The sequence below is a fragment of the Centropristis striata genome, chromosome 7 (assembly GCF_030273125.1).
Source record: "Centropristis striata isolate RG_2023a ecotype Rhode Island chromosome 7, C.striata_1.0, whole genome shotgun sequence".
NCBI lineage: Eukaryota > Metazoa > Chordata > Actinopteri > Perciformes > Serranidae > Centropristis > Centropristis striata.
Genome location: NC_081523.1, coordinates 23,765,083 through 23,781,446, shown reverse-complemented (window position 1 = coordinate 23,781,446; position 16,364 = coordinate 23,765,083). Strand labels below are relative to the sequence as shown.

Genomic DNA, 16,364 nt, shown 5'->3' with positions numbered 1-16,364 from the left:
GCAAGAATGGTCTTGTCATATTTTTTTTCATCCTTTTTTTTTGTATTTGTAACATTTCGAAACAGTAAAACACTGTCAAATTACATCAGAAATAGGGCGTAACATTAAAAATTGTATATCACCGTAGTAGACGCTTTTAATTACAGTAAATCAAAGAATAGCACAAAACTTTTACTTTTTGTCATAAACTGGAAGAAACACAGTTTTGCTGTAAAAATATAACATTTTCATGGAAAATGTATGGAGAAATACCATGATGTGTGAATGAATGACACAATTACCCTGAAAATAACAAGAATATTCAGTCTAAATGACAGCTTTTGCTGATATTTACATTTAAATTTAGAATAGAAAATCCAATCATTGTCATTTTTACGGTTCTTGCAACCACAGCTGCCGGTATTTTTCCGTAAATTAAACAGATTATTTTTACAGTGCAGCATCAATTTAGCCTTGCCAAGCCCCCCCCCCCCCAAAAAAAACAAACAAACCAAAAAAACAAACCAAAATTTTTTTTATATATAAAAAAAATGATATTTATATATATATATATATATATATATATATATATATATATATATATATATATATATATATATATATATATAATGCTAATTAGTTTATCTATCGTCATTTCTTCCGGTATGACACTGAACTTTAAACTTCTCGCAGGGTTGAAGCTCTTATTGAGAAGAAATCTGAATACTACCACTAGCACTACATTTCCCAGCAGTCCATTGAATGAGTGACGATTCGTTCGTTGATGGGCGGGACCATAGAACTTCAAACCGGTCTGCTGCTGCGCAAGCGGGCTACTGCGCTCACAGCTGTACACACTGACCCCAGAGAATCAGGTGCGGAGGTAAGATAACTCTGTTTTTATGATTACAACGCCATAAACGACAGTCTTAATATACTTATGTTTGTACTATTGACGTAGCCAAAGTAGGTTTTACGGCCTACACGACCGTTTTCAAACCCATTTCGTGACAACTGGTACAACCGGTTACAGTGTCACTCTATTGTCCCGATGCAGCGTCAATAGTCGTGTCGACGAGTGCTTGTGTGTTATCGATCAGGCACTGGCACATCCAAAATGTTGGGTCAGTTAGTTAAATGTCACCTTGACATATTGAAAACCACATAAATATAAGCATACGGAGGCACTGTGCGTAACCATCATTTCAGCAAAGTCAAACGACAGTGTCTTCAGTGTAATATTTTAGGTATTTAGCTTCAACAAACATTGAGCAGACACTGGAGGAAACGAGTGCCTGTGTTTATGAGCTCACAGCTCCGTAATACAACGGGTACAGAGTACAGAGTAAAGCTTACTATAGTGTACTGAGCAAAATGGTTATTTGTTGCTGGATATTAAAACAGTAAGCACTTTACATTGAATACAGTTGGAATAGTTTTAGTTTATAGTTTATGCATGATAAAATATTGTGTCAATTAATTACAATTTTCTTAAAAAGCAATACGTGCTAATTGTTGGGACTTGAAAATTATATAGTAGGCTCTCACAACACAATCTGTCATGGAGTTGCTTGGGCCATCAATTGATTTTGTAACACAATAAACCAAGTTAGAATTGATCCAATAAACGAGCATTGGAAGACGTAGGTCTGGACCAAAAATTGCGTGGATGTCACATCATGCATGATGGCAATATAGTAGCTAGAAGTTCAGCATGTGTCTAGAAAGACATTGATCACATTAACAAGATGTTGCAGCATCTGGATCTGTAAAATCAGACGAGGTAAAAGTTCCTATCTAACAGATTCTTGTGTAAACTGTCTAAAAGATGAAGGCAAGTCACATTGTGAATCACAGGAACACAGCTTTTGCAGGGTATGCATTTGCAAAGTTTTCATTCCTCCCTGCTGCTTTGCTGCTTTCCATCAGAATAAAATTATAACGTTGAGCTGGAGCATGATGATACCTGTCGGGAGGTTAAATATGGCTCTGTTGTGGATGACTGGCCTGCGCTCTCGGTGTAAACTGTACAATTGCTGCAGTGCCATTGTATGAGGGATGCTAGTCTTAAATATTATTTACTCACATCCAAGGTGCTCTTACCTTAGAGATAAATGTAATTGAACCGTGCTGACATGGTGTCTGTACTTTCTCTGATCATAGCCTGTTTTTATGGTGTCATTGGTTCTGTTATCATCAGTGCCTATGTGACTACAGAGCCTATCTACCTGCCATTTACCAGATTAAAGCTTTGGTGCTCTCTCTCTCTCGCTCTCTGCTTGACACTGCTGCTGCTAAACTATGCTGCAGGAGACACCTAACAGCAGGTGCACACAGTACAATGATATATACAGTAGCTTTGTTGGAGAGACTTTCACATAGAATACCCTAGTGTGGTAGTGGTACACATATAGCAGTACTACAGTATAGGGAAATGTAATTGGACATGTTTGTCTTTTACAGAATGAATTAACCTCTCTCTCATACAGAATCATTGAATAGCACATTGTTTTTAGAGAATAGTAGGGGACAGAGACCATGCAGTGTTGAGAGCTCCAAAGCTATTTATAACCATAGCTCCTGGAGACTGTCAGTGGTAATAATTAGAACTGGATTTTCAAGTGAACACCCTGTGGGAAGGAGGTTACAAGACACCAACACTGGATTTGTATGTCTGATCCTGTCACTCTGTCAATAAACAGTATAGTTTTGATGCTTTGTGTATTCCCAGTTTATATATTCTCCCGTCCTACCTGAAATTTACAGTATAAGGATAAGAAAGGCTAAGATGTTGTGAGCAAAGATGGAGATTTAATATTGCATAGCTCTAAACTAACTAAATCTGACTGACATCACTACTGTTAATAAAACAGAAACAAAGAACTGCCCGACTCTTCAAAATGTTCATTTGTTTTTCCTAGAGAGGGACATGAATTAAACTTCAAAAACTTTACAAAATGCTTTGGTTTTTATAGTACATTTTATCAAAAGAATCAAATACTTTAACACAATCTGTCAGATCAGACATGTCCATGTATTAAATTGTATTAAATTTGATACAAAAATAAAAGTTTCATTGAACCAAAAGCCTATGCTGCGTCTGCAGATAAAACACAACGACAAAAAGCATATAATAGACTGTTATGCTTAAAGCAATTTGGCTTCATATTATCGGCCTGTTATTTCAAGATAATACAGAAGACAATAAATGTTCCATTATCAGTCAATAATTTATCATCTTTGTTTTGATTGTGCATCCCTATATGTTGCCTTATACTTTTAAACAATTACAGAAAAAAATCAACCTTACCTTACCTAGACATATCTTTCTATGACAGTCAATTATTATTATTATTATTATTATTATTTATTTTCTTCTTTTTTTTTAGCTCGTCTCTCCTTTTTTTTTTTTTTTGCACAATCAACTGCAATACTGTCCTCTAACTGATTTTTTAGTAAGTTGAAATATATTTGTAATTGGTGCCTTTGATGTTCAGTTCAGTGTTCAGTTTGTTCAGTGAAGGAGGGTTGGAAATATATATATATATATTTTTTGTGACAAACTTTTTTATTGAAGTCATGTTTTAATTCAAGGAGCAATTTGTTGTAATTTATCAGAAATGTTCCATCTGTTTTTCAGATTTGGAAAAATCAGCCTTCATTCAGAAATGGAGGTTTTGCTAAAGATCGGCAGGTAGACATCACATTTTCCTCCACCTCCACTACTCCCAGCCTGAAGAAGACAGCTTCCATTTACATGAACAACAAGATAACCACATCTGTCCACTTGTGCCACTCCAAACCTGCTTTCCTGCACACCTCACTGCCTTAAGTCTTCAGCATGTATCAGATTGTCCCGGTGGCTCCTGGGGAGCAACAGACGCCGGGGGGACCTGGCGGTTCTCCAATGAAGAAGAAACTGGCTCATGAAGGCCGGCCTCTGGTGTTGGCAGGCATGTTAGGCTGTGTGTTGGTTCTAGCTGCTGTGGTTGCCTGGTGCTATTACTCGGCATCCCTCCGTAAAGCCCAGCTGCTGAAGGCTGAGCTGTTGGACCTCAACAAAGACGGTTTTATCATTAGCAACCAGGTGGGGGCTGTTATCTTCAGTATGAGCTTCAGGTGAGTTCACTGTGGGGATTGTTTTCATTGTTGATTAATCTCCTTCTTATTGTCTCAATTCATCTTTTTGTCTATGAAATGTCAAAAGTGATGACAAATATGCAATCACCATTTTTGAGACCAAGGTGACAAATTCAAATTGCTCGGTCTGTCCAACCTACAGCCCCAAACCAAAATATATTCAGTCCACAGTGAAATAAAACAGATAAAAGCATACAATACTGGGATTTAAGAGGATGATACCAGAGAATTCAGGAACTTTCTGCTTGGAAAGTGATTAAGAATTACTGATCACTTATTAGAATAATTGCAAAATACTTTTCTGTAAATCCAATAACCATTTCAGAATTATTAAGTAAGAGAGCTGTTGTATGTCTGTCTTAAGGATTATCTTGTTATTGCCATGGCCATTTTAGAGCAATCAAAATAGGAACTCCAGTGAACTGCTATAATAATACTTGTGAAACTAACAGCCAGGCATCTTAGCCAACAATGAACCTTGTAACATATATCACTTTTTTCTCTTTGGCCCATGCACAGTTCCTCTTTGTGTGCTGAGCCGTACTAAAAAGCTCCCTCTCTGCAAACGTGTGGATGGATAATGGAAAGACACATGATTATACCCTCAGGGAAGCCTGATTTAGTCATGTCCTTTATCAGCAGAGCTCACATCGACAGAAATAGCCATAGTACAATCCATGTAGGGTAATAGAATGAAGCATTCAATATCTTTCTGTATTATGATTTTACTTGAAAAGTTAATTTGCAAACACAGATAAAAGCCATTTATAAAATTAATATTCCAACACTTAATGGGTATTCATTTTAGCACACAGTAAAAAACAACAACAACCATGATTTAAGAACATTTAAATAGGAGAGAGAAAAATATCTTATTAAAACAACCTGTCCAACAAACTTTCTGAGGCTTGTGTGGGAGCGGGGGAATATACTCAGGTTGCCTGAGACTTAAAATTATGACCTGGGTTATTCACTGACTGGACTGGGTCATGAAAGGAAAGGAGAGGTCAGAGTTCAGGGAAAGGTATGCATGGGGGAGAGGTAGAATAAGCAAGGACAGGATGTGAAAGCTTCAGCAGACAACAAAACACACACATAAATTTGAAAGGTCAGTGAGATGTTAAATCTCCAGATGCTTAGTTAAGGGGTGGCAACCAATGCATATCACTTACAAATTGACCAATTGCGTTAAAGAGCCCACCCATTGTCCGGGATTTCGCCAAAATCCAAGAAACTGTGTGTAACATCAAGGTTTTTGTAATCACTCTGCCTTGTGGTGCCATCGAGGTCACATTGCAGAGTCCAGCGCTGAGCATTGCATTTGGCTATGATTCTTTCAATAAATGGTTGACTTTATTCATTTGTCCTGAGTGTTTTGTAAGACCAAGTTTAGAAACAAGAACCCAGGTGAGAGTTAGAAGGCTGTAAAAGCTTTACGCTCTAACACTTGCAAAAAACATGATTTAGAAAACTGAATTAAACAGATATATGATTTGCAAATTAACCCTATACTTCTGTGTAGTCTAATTATTATCAAAGGCTAATACTACTTAGGGCTGTGTTAATTTATATTTTCTCTCTGTTGATGATGGTCTCAGGTCTGGCACTTTGGATCTGGACTCCTGCTCAAAGGAGGGAAATATTCTGAGCTGCACTCAGTCAGATTCTGGAAAGATCAACTTCTTTATTCAGACGGTTCGGCCAAAAGACACGGTGATGTGTTACCGGGTTCGCTGGGAGGAGCTGCAAAATAAGGGCTCGGTGGAGCACGCCATGGCCTATAATGACTCTCATTGGTATGGTGGGGCAGAGACTGCAACACAGTACTGGCCTATCAGGATGCAGGGCGAGGCGGAACCGCAGCCTTTCATCACCAGTGACGTCTACTCCAATCGGAATGCCTTTGGGGGAATCTTAGAACGCTACTGGCTGTCTTCAAATGCAACCTCCATCAAGATTAATGACTCAGTACCGTTTCATTTGGGCTGGTCTGAGAAGGACAGGACACTCAGGTTCCAGGCCCGGTACCAGGACTCTCCCTTTAGACCGCCAGAGGGTCAGCAGGCCTTTCCTGAACTCAGCTACAGAGTGTGTGTGGGGTCGGATGTTACCTCTATTCACAAATACATGGTGAATGTAGACGCATCCCAATTCCTAACTTTATTACTCATATAATCAAATGTATTTCTTTGAGTTATACGTAGTACATTGACATTCTACAAAGTCAATGTCTGGAGCATTTGCTTGTTGAGATGTTTTGGGACAGGTGGGAATGGTTTACTCTTGGGTAATCACCAAGTAGCTGCTTGAAAATGCATGTGTCTGTTCTCTTCCAGGCAAATTGTGATGCACTTAGTGAGAAAATGAAGATGACAGAAAATACCTGTTGCCAAGTTGCGGTCTTGGCTCTGATTCTTAATGTATTTTTAATTGGTATAAAGACAAAAAAAATCAATCAATAACATTCCTGATAATTGTTTAAAAGTTATCTATCTACCATAATATCAAACCAATCCCTGGTCCTAGTTTCCAAATTGTGGGGATTTGCTTTTCTGGTTAATATATAACCTTAGACGCTGTGGAAACTGTGATCTATGTTTTGTAAATATTTCATTAATGGAAACATTAACAATAGATTAACCATTAAAGAGAGAAATGTCTAGTAGCTCAAGTAACAGAGATTTAAATCAGATTAGTTATGATTCAACACAACTCTATTTCCAGTCATTAAGCTAAGCTAAGCTTACTGTCTGTAGCAACATATTTAAAAGACACACATGAGAGGGCTTTCTATCATATCATCTAACAACTGGCTAGAAAATTATTAACAAACTTTTTTACTGTACATTCCTGGATGACAAAAAGCAAAAACTGTTGATGTTTAATACCCATGTAGTAAGTCTCTGCTCTGTACACTTGTGTTGTGCTCAGGTGCGTCGGTATTTCCCGAAGCCTATCAAGGTCCCGTCTCCTGAAGTGTTCAAACAGCCGTTGTGGTCTACTTGGGCTCTCCACAAGACAGCCGTAACTCAGGAGAAGCTGCTGCAATACGCCTCCGACATCACTGCACATGGCTTCACCTGCTCCCACCTGGAGCTGGACGACCGCTACACTGCAGACTATGGAGAGTTTGACTTTGACCCGCAGAAGTTCCCCAATGCTAGCGGTATGTTTGACAAACTCAGAGAGGACGGGTTTCAGGTGTCCCTCTGGACACATCCTTTCATCAACTATGACTCCATTAATTTTGGCGTTGCTGTGGAGAAGGGACTGTTTGTGCGGGAGCCGAGCGGTGAGCTGCCCGCTCTGGTTCGCTGGTGGAACGGCATTGGAGGAATCTTGGACTTTACCAACCCAGAAGCCCGTGAGTGGTATTCCTCACATCTGCGTATTATCAAAACCCGCTATGATGTGACATCCTTCAAGTTTGACGCAGGTGAGACGAGCTACCTTCCACGCCAGTTTAGCACCTTGGTCCCACTGTCTGACCCCTCCACCTTCACCCGCCGCTACACAGAGATGGCCATCCCGTTCAGCGAGCGTGCAGAGCTGAGGGTGGGTTACCAGAGTCAGGACATCTCCTGCTTTTTCAGGATCATTGACAGAGACTCTGTGTGGGGTTATGAGCTCGGCCTCAAGTCCATCATCCCGACTGTTCTGACTATTAGCATTCTGGGCTACCAGTTTGTCCTACCCGATATGATAGGAGGGAACGCATACCCCAACCGCACCACAGGTAGCACACTCCATCACATATGGCTAAAGAGAGATTTAGAGTCCAAAGTTAGCTCTATTCAAGACACGCATTGATCTTTGATATGGTTTGAGTCCACAGTCTGACATCTTGTTGTATTTCAGGTAGTTTGGATGATAAAAATGTTCTGCCGGACAGAGAGCTGTACATCCGATGGTTGGAGCTGTCTGCTTTCATGCCTGCTATGCAGTTCTCTATACCACCGTGGGCCTATGACAATGAGGTGAGCAAAGTGAACAGTTGGTATGTTGTATTTGTGGAAAGAAGCACATGCTTTTTGCTTGTTCTCTTTCTTCCTTTTCTTTAATCTAAAGTGGACATGCTCATATCAGGTTCATACTTGTATGTCAGCTTTCTACTAGAACATGTTTACATGCTTACTGAAAATGCCCAGTCTATTCTAAATTGTCAGTGTTTCTGCATCTCTGCATCATCAGTGCAGCTGGTGAATGACTGTTGCACCACTTTCTACCTATGTATTAGTTTTTTTAACTGAACAAATCTGTATGCAACTAATTAATGTGAATGTTTGTTCAACAGTGAACAATACTCACACACTAGCACTCCATATGCAAGAAAGAAAGACCGAGACGTGTCGTTTATTGTTGGGAAGTCTGTTCCTCTGTCAAATCAGCTTCCCTCCTGTTAAAATTATATTTGCCGTAGCATCCCCCTAGGGATGGTAGGGGGAAACACATATAGAGAAAAATACAGTTCGGGAAAACAGTTTTGGACACCTGTTCCGATAATGCTGAAGCCAGATTATATAATGGAGTCTTACAAATAAATCAGTACAGATTCCAATAGAAAAAACTCCAATGACAAATGCCCAAAGGGCTTTAAAATTAAGTCCCATCATAAGCCACATCGGCAACAAATTTGCAGAAGCATAATTAAAAATGGAAGAAATTAATGTGAAGTAATTATTTTTTGGACTGCAAGCTTAGCTAGCTCTTGTGAAGCCTGAACTTGCACAACACTGAAATGTACATATAGTATAGTTGTTACATCACATCCTTATGGACAGCTCATTTAAAGGTACAGTTTCTGAATAGAGGCTGTGTGCATTTCTCTGTGCATTGAGCGTTTTAATAGCTTCACTGTATTTCTATAGGACCTAGACTTGATTTTTAATTAAAAAATGATCAGAAGGGAGCAAATTAAAACCACTAGAGTAGAATTTTCAGTGTGATAATTGCATTTTTTGTAATCAGTGTTATAACATAGGTACATCTATCTTGTCCAGTTATTGAGTTCAGGCACAATGTTTTAAGCCTCTTCTTTGAGAAAATAGGATAACAACTTTTTGCAAAACAATATCCACAGTCCAAAAACATGCACTTAGGTTTAATTGGTGACTCTAAATTGCCCATAGGTGTGAATGAGAGTGTGATTGTCTGTCTATATGTGTCAGCCCTGCGATAGTCTGGCGTCCTGTCCAGGGTGTACCCCGCCTCTCGCCCAATGACAGCTGGGATAGGCTCCAGCCCCCCGCGACCCGATTGCGGATAAGCGGTTAATGGGAATGAATGAATGAATGAATAAATGTATATAAAGGAAGAAATCCATCCCCTTTGTTTTGATACCAGAAATCAAACTCTGTGTCTTGATTAGCTGTTCACCGTGCTGCATTGTGAAACTATCACTGTGTCTTTGTGGACGCTCCTGCAGGTGGTACAGATCGCGCAGAAATTCACAGAGCTCCATGAAACTCTGGTGGCTCCAAGAGTTCTTGAACTGGCAGGCGAGGTTCTTGATACAGGAGACCCTATCATAAGGCCTCTCTGGTGGATTGCCAACGATGACGAGGCAGCCTACAAGATCGACTCCCAGTTCCTGATCGGGGACGACTTGATGGTGGCGCCAGTGTTGGAGCCAGGAAAGCAGGAGAGGGACATCTACCTGCCTGCAGGGCGATGGAGGAGCTACAAGGGGGAACATTTCGATAAAGGCCCCATGCACCTCACCGACTACCCTGTGGACCTGGATGAGATCGCTTTCTTTACATGGGTCCACTGAAGTCATTAAAGACACATTAACACACACACACACACACACACACACACACAGTATGCACATGTACATTATTGTGAGCACACGTGCCAAGAAGTAGCAGGGCGATGTTTGATTTTCAAAGGGAAATGACCAATAAGGGATTTGCTGCCACAGCAGAGAGTGATTTTGGGAAAAGATGAACCTCATGTCTCCTCTGACCTGCTCTTTCTTTGGACTTCTGCCTGCAGATTATAACCGTCCACCCAAAGAATTAGATACAAACTTCTGTTCACGTCTGATTCTCTTGCTCCATCCCGAAGCTGATCCTCATCCTCATGTGCCTTCCACAGCCAATAGTAAAACCGATCTCAGATTGTATCGTCACCGCACCGTCTTCCACCTAATGGACATCTAGATTATGAATTTCTTCAAAGGCAACAGCGTAAATGGTTTTGGCTTGACAAGGTTGGACACTGAGCCTGCAATAATTATGCACTCCTTCTCAGAGGGCATGCCTAACCTTATGTCCCCTTAACTGCTGTATTGTGGAAAATGTTCCTAACTACCTACATTTAAGCTAACATGCATTAATTAGCATTGGACTGACATTCTCTGTATATTTATTGACTTTATTGTTTTTTTAAGTGAATATACACAGTACATTTGGGGTATCTATCATGATCAAACAAACTGCAAATATTTTTATGTCAACACTTCTCAACCTCCATACTGTTGTGCCATTGTGTCATTTCAGTGCCAAAATCTACTGCTTTATGCTTTTTTTGTACACATGTACAAGTTCAATTTACAGCTCAGGGTAGATTTAAAGGGATAACATTTGCTATGTTAGAATAACTTTTGTTGATTGACAGCAAGACATTTTTGACACCAATGCTACTGGTTTGCCTTTTAAAACAGGTATTGTTCTCAAAGATGCCATATTCTAATGTGCCGTCCATGTCTGCCTTGTGACTTTATTTGCCTTATCAGCTGAACTAAGCTATGCTGTCCTTAGCACAGAGAACCAGTAGAGCGATTAAACACTACACTCTGCACACAGTGATGTATGCTTGATGCTTTGCACCTTTACATTTGTAAACACTGACATTACAAAGTACGTGAGGATCTGCTGTCTGAATATTTGTTAGTCTGCTCTTCCACAATGATATCTGGCATGAAAGTAAAGCACACCACTGGTTCTGTCATCTAAATGCCTGGCTTGAATATAATTATACTGTATAAGCTAGAGTTGTTTTTGAATCACAATACAATACAATTGTAATGGGATTAGAGTGTATTTCAAGTTATTCCGATGGTTTTTGATTGTTGAAAAATGAAACTGCTGGAAATTTAAAGTCTGTGATGCTTTCTTGCATTCTTATTCCACTTGGTGGCGCCAACATCATAAAAGTTCAAATCTTACACAGGGATGCTTAGACTGGTTAGTTAGACAGCAACATTAATAATGCATAATTTGGAATAATTAATATCACCCCTGGGTTTTTTGTGGCAAACATGAAAGATGAGATAAAGTACTTTGAAAAAGAAGTGTCAAATAAATTAAAAGGTTTTTCAACTTTAATGGAGTTTTTGATTAAACCCATTTGGGTTTTGCCACTGTGACACCACAGCTTTTGAAATGCTAAAGCGACGTCTTTCATATAGACTGATTGCTAATGTTAGTTAAATAGTCTGTGTTTCGGTCAATAACTACTATATGTTACAAACTGTCATATGCCTGTAAAGTAATTAGAAGGGATCCATTAACGACACTCCCATGCTTCAAACCTTTAGCACTACAGAACATGGCCCATTTATGTCTATTTAGATGTAACTGATGAGTTCTCCAGTCTTTTATTGTTTGACCGACCACAAGTGATGAGTGTACAAAGCGCAAAACTTTTTATTTATTTATTCAAAAAAAATCTTGGTCTTTGTTGTTTTTTTCTCAGAGGCAGAAGCAAGTAATAGGGTTAGTTTGCAGCTGTGGGGCTGGTACAAACGCTGTCATGGCGATAACCTGAGCAACTGAATTGCAATAAAAAACAAACATTTGCATGTGTGCTAAGATTGAAGATAGTGATCCTGAACTTAACTAATACTGGATTAATTTGAACTTGTTTAATATTCTATTGTTACAAATATCAGTGCTTTAGACTGAGATGTTTACACTCTAAGCATGACAGAACTTGTTAGGGATCAAATGTACAAGCCTTTTCATAGTTTGAAACATAAATGGACTTTTGTCAGATAAGTGTGCATGCAGTTACTCTCTTCATCAGTAACCCCTCTCCATTTATTCCAATGGTGTCAGACGTGCTCTTTACTTAAAGAAGACTTAAATGGTTCATCATATTGTTTTTTATTGAGGAAACATCAATCTGCAGTCATTCACTGCTTTTACACATCAAATTTGTGTTAATTCTTCTTGAGGCGTACAAATTGGTTAAGAAAGAAGAATATTCCGAGTCAGTGACTGCTCCACGGCCTCAGAGAAAGAGTGTGATGAGGGCTGAGGACACCATCATGAGGAGGACACTGGAACCAGTGGATATGGCACTGTTACACAAATCTGTCTGGCAGCAGCTTAGGGGGGTATCACCACATGCAATACTGCTCATGCAAGACTTTGTGACCACACCTGCAAGACATGATGGGAAAAAACTCAGTTTCAACAACTATACAAGCCACCAGGCATTTACTGGTGCAACATATCAGCCCGGATAAAGAGATGATCTACTTGAAGGAAGAACAACTCACCATTAACTTCGATGGAGGAGCAACGGTCAAACAAAGGAGGACAATCTACACTGTTTGTGCAGCCTTTGCCTGTACATGAGTAGCACTTCAGACCACATGCTATAGAGAAATAGAGAATACTGTCACACAAGGTTTACGATACTCCAAATCTAATGAACATTGTTGACACAATTTCACAGACCTAAAAGAGGTGGTTTTCTGTTGCAAGAAGACACAAAATATTTTCAAAGAAGAGAATGTGAAGAAAAAAACTTAATAGGAATGATTCAAAAACCACCAACAGTGTAGTTTAGTAATACTTACATTAAATAAACAATGCCCTTTACAAATATCTCCAAATTAATTTAATAACAAGAAAATAATGAGCCCTATCACACTACCCCCACTGTCAGATGTCACTGCTACAATAACATCTAAACATGATTAACTTTCATTTCTTTATAATTCAATGTCAAAGCACATGAATCATAAGCCGTCCTTACCTGCAGACAGAGTTATAAGCAGGACCAGAGCTCCATAAAACTGCATTGTGAACGGAGAGGATATCAGATTCAACTGTGCTTGAGGAGAACTGGAAACAAGATGTCACCTCTTGCAAAGATTTTCCTTTTATAGTCCAACCCCTCCTATTTCCCCCCCCAAAATTTAGCAGTTGTAATTTGATCACAAAGCCTCCTCCCAGAGCAGAGCAGAGAGGAGAGGCACCTAGATAGATAGATAGATAGATGTACTTTATTTATCCCAAGCTGGGAAATTACAGTGTAGCAGCAGCATTACACACAGAGACAATAACAACACAATTAAATAATTAAATAAAAAGAACAATCTAGGCATACTTCAAGCAATAAAATATAAAAATACAATAAAATACAATAAAATGTAATGTAAAAATACAAATAAAGTGTCTAAAGAAGGAGTATGTATTAAGGAGTAGAATTCCAGTGCAGAATAAATATGAATATGCAGTATAAAAATGTTGGTGCTATGAAACAAATAAGGTGCAATGAACAGTGTGCATAAAAAACACATAAAGTGCATAACGACGGTTTGTAATGAACCAGGCTATTATTTGTTATTGTACAGTGTGATAACATGTGGAAGGAAATCTTTTTTGTATCTGTTACACTTGTTGTGTAAATATATCCAACGTTTAAAAGGGATATGAAAATAATTTTGAGACGTTGACAAAATACCTTTTGCTTTATACAAAGCAGGGTGTACACATTGCAGTAGTTCACTTCAAAATCATGCATTGATTGCTGCAGAAACATCTGTCATTTCATATTTGTTTGCAAGCTATACAGAAATTATAATTCTTTTTCTTATGAGATATTCTCTATACTCAGAGAACCAGGGTTACCTTGTAACCCAACGATATCTGTTTTCTCACTGTAGTTCACTAAATCTGTTGTGTTTTTCAAATTTAATGCAGAATGATGTCAGTGAATATTGGATTGGTTTCAGAGGCTAAAACGTCAGAGAACATTATTGTAACTCCAAAAATCAAACAACAAAGTGTAGTCCAGCTGACAGAAGTCTTTAAACAATAACAATAAAATAAAATAAATAAAAAGTCTTGTTTTTAGATAACTATCATATCCTTCACTATCAAAAACACACAATATTTCCCGGACTGACAGCAGCCAAGAAAATGGTTGCAACCTGCTGGAAGCCACCTCATAATCTACCTGTTAGATCTTGGACCCTTTTTGGATGTTGTATATATGGCGCTCTCAATGGCTCGTTGAATTCTTGGCGCAGTATTGTTTAATCCTTCGAAAGCATGCTATAAGGTTGAGAGTTGCATTAAGCCCATCATTGACCAGATGCTTAGTCCCTCAGTTATATTTTTTATATTTTTTCATTGATTATTTATGTTCTATGCGGACCGGTATTATTGTATTTTTATTCGTTTATTTTTATTTTTTTAATTGTCTTACTTTTACTTGTGTCTGTGTGTATGTATAAATGTCCCTATATTCTAGGTGAGTTGTATATTTGATTGTGAAAGTCTGCAATTGTTTATATGTTATATCATGGTGCATTTTTGATGCTTTGTATGGCTTTCTTAAATGTGAAAATAAATAAAACATTTGATCACAAGTTCTGTTTCAGTCCTGTTTTTCTTGTATTTCAGCTTGGTTTCACCTCGACCATGCCTTTGTCTTCTACTTCTACTTCTTCTACTTCGGCCAGTTGTTCCTCCAGTTGTAACGAAAAAACTTCACACAGAAAACACACAATGTATAGAGTCACACTCAACCCGGTTGAAAAACCCACAGTCTTCATATTCCAGTCTGGTCCCACTTCAAACTGGTCAGATACCTGCGTCATGGCCCTCGGCGTATGGTACAGGCACACAAGGCACTCTTTTTAAGTGTGTATGAGATGCAGCTTTCCATTAAATGTAATGTAAACCCATCTGTGGCAATAATAGACGCTTAATGGATGTAATACAATGAGTGCTCAGGACTGCTCAGGGTGGGCAGGAATAGCAGCAAGTTGGTCAAACAAACCCCAGACTGTGAAACCAAGAGTCAGTGTTGTTTTTTGGTCGGCATAACTGTTTTCTGTACTTAAGTAGTTGTTTTCCAAGCCTATTCTTTTTCCCAACCTGAGTTGAGTAGTTTTATTGCCTAAAGTTAACCATTTGCCATTGGGAAGTGACTCACTGTCAGTCATTGTTTTCAAGTCTGAGTAGCAACTTGAGACGCAAATATAGAATTGGAGTGGATTGCCATGGCTTTCCAATAAGTTTTTTCAGATATTGACAGTCCCCAGGGGATAAATCAGAGTTATTTGTACCTTGTCACTGTTGTAATTACGCACCGGGGCGTCAACTATGTTGGGATATCTGTTTAAAGATACCAATCGCCTTCATCAAGGATCACCAAAAATGTTGGGGATTAAGGATGGCTCTTTTATGAATAAATGATGACCTTGCACAGGGCGTCAAATATATTACTAAAAGGGCGTTATCATAAATGCTATCCCTTTCATAAGGGATCTCATAAGGCCTCTGGATCCCCTCCTGAAGGAGATCCTTCTAAGCAGGAACGGTGGAGAGAGAGAGGGAGGGAGGGAGTACTGGCTTCTTTATAGCAGGCCAGCTGACCTCCTGTGGTGTCAAGGGTGCCTTGACCAATGAAATGACACCTGGAAGGTGGGAACTGAAGTTCTTGAGAGGACACAAAATGGAGGTCCTGCCATTTTGGGCCTTGACTGAGAAAAATGTTCCATTTAATCCACAAATGTTAAGTCCACAAATGAACCCAAGATTCACCTGTGGTAGAATCCCAACATCACTTGACTTCAACATCCAGCCACTCCCTTATGCTGTTTTCAAACCCCTTTGCCATTGGCTTCTGCATTTCCAAACCATCTGTTTCCCATCTCTTCATTAATCTGCAGTATTTACAAAAGCACATTCCCACCCACACTTGGCAGATAGTTCACCGGCCTGATACATAGTATCACGATTCTCGGCCTACCTTTTTTTTTCCTGAGTTTGCCTGTTCTGGTTTTGCCTTTTTTCTGATGGAAACTTTTATCTGTTTAACTATTACAAATCCTGGAGGGTTGCACAAGTCACAAATGCTTAACTGGCTTGGCAACCCTTGGTAATCGTGTTGTAACCCTTATTTCTTGTCGGGGTAGCGTTCTCCAGTCTCTCGGACTGATGGGTGATGAGCGGGCTACAAGATAACTCCACACTTATTCCTTTATCTTCTTTAAT

The 16,364-nt window shown here is 39.1% G+C and overlaps 2 protein-coding genes across 2 annotated transcripts; one reads left to right on the top strand and one right to left on the bottom strand.

Annotated features, from left to right (window-relative positions):
* The first annotated feature begins 775 nt into the window (after positions 1-775).
* Positions 776-10,923, top strand: LOC131975499 (myogenesis-regulating glycosidase-like). Its single transcript, XM_059338223.1, has 6 exons — positions 776-862; positions 3,620-4,098; positions 5,718-6,249; positions 7,051-7,855; positions 7,978-8,096; positions 9,545-10,923. The coding sequence occupies exons 2-6, from the start codon at positions 3,821-3,823 to the stop codon at positions 9,890-9,892; spliced, it is 2,082 nt and encodes a 693-aa protein (XP_059194206.1). The 5' UTR covers positions 776-862; positions 3,620-3,820; the 3' UTR covers positions 9,893-10,923.
* Positions 10,924-12,214: 1,291 nt separating this feature from the next.
* On the bottom strand, positions 12,215-13,252 carry LOC131975505 (lymphocyte antigen 6D-like). The gene is made up of 3 exons (XM_059338231.1): positions 13,111-13,252; positions 12,629-12,727; positions 12,215-12,509 (listed from the first exon to the last, which is right to left on the bottom strand). The coding sequence occupies exons 1-3, from the start codon at positions 13,154-13,156 to the stop codon at positions 12,358-12,360; spliced, it is 297 nt and encodes a 98-aa protein (XP_059194214.1). The 5' UTR covers positions 13,157-13,252; the 3' UTR covers positions 12,215-12,357.
* Positions 13,253-16,364: the final 3,112 nt, after the last annotated feature.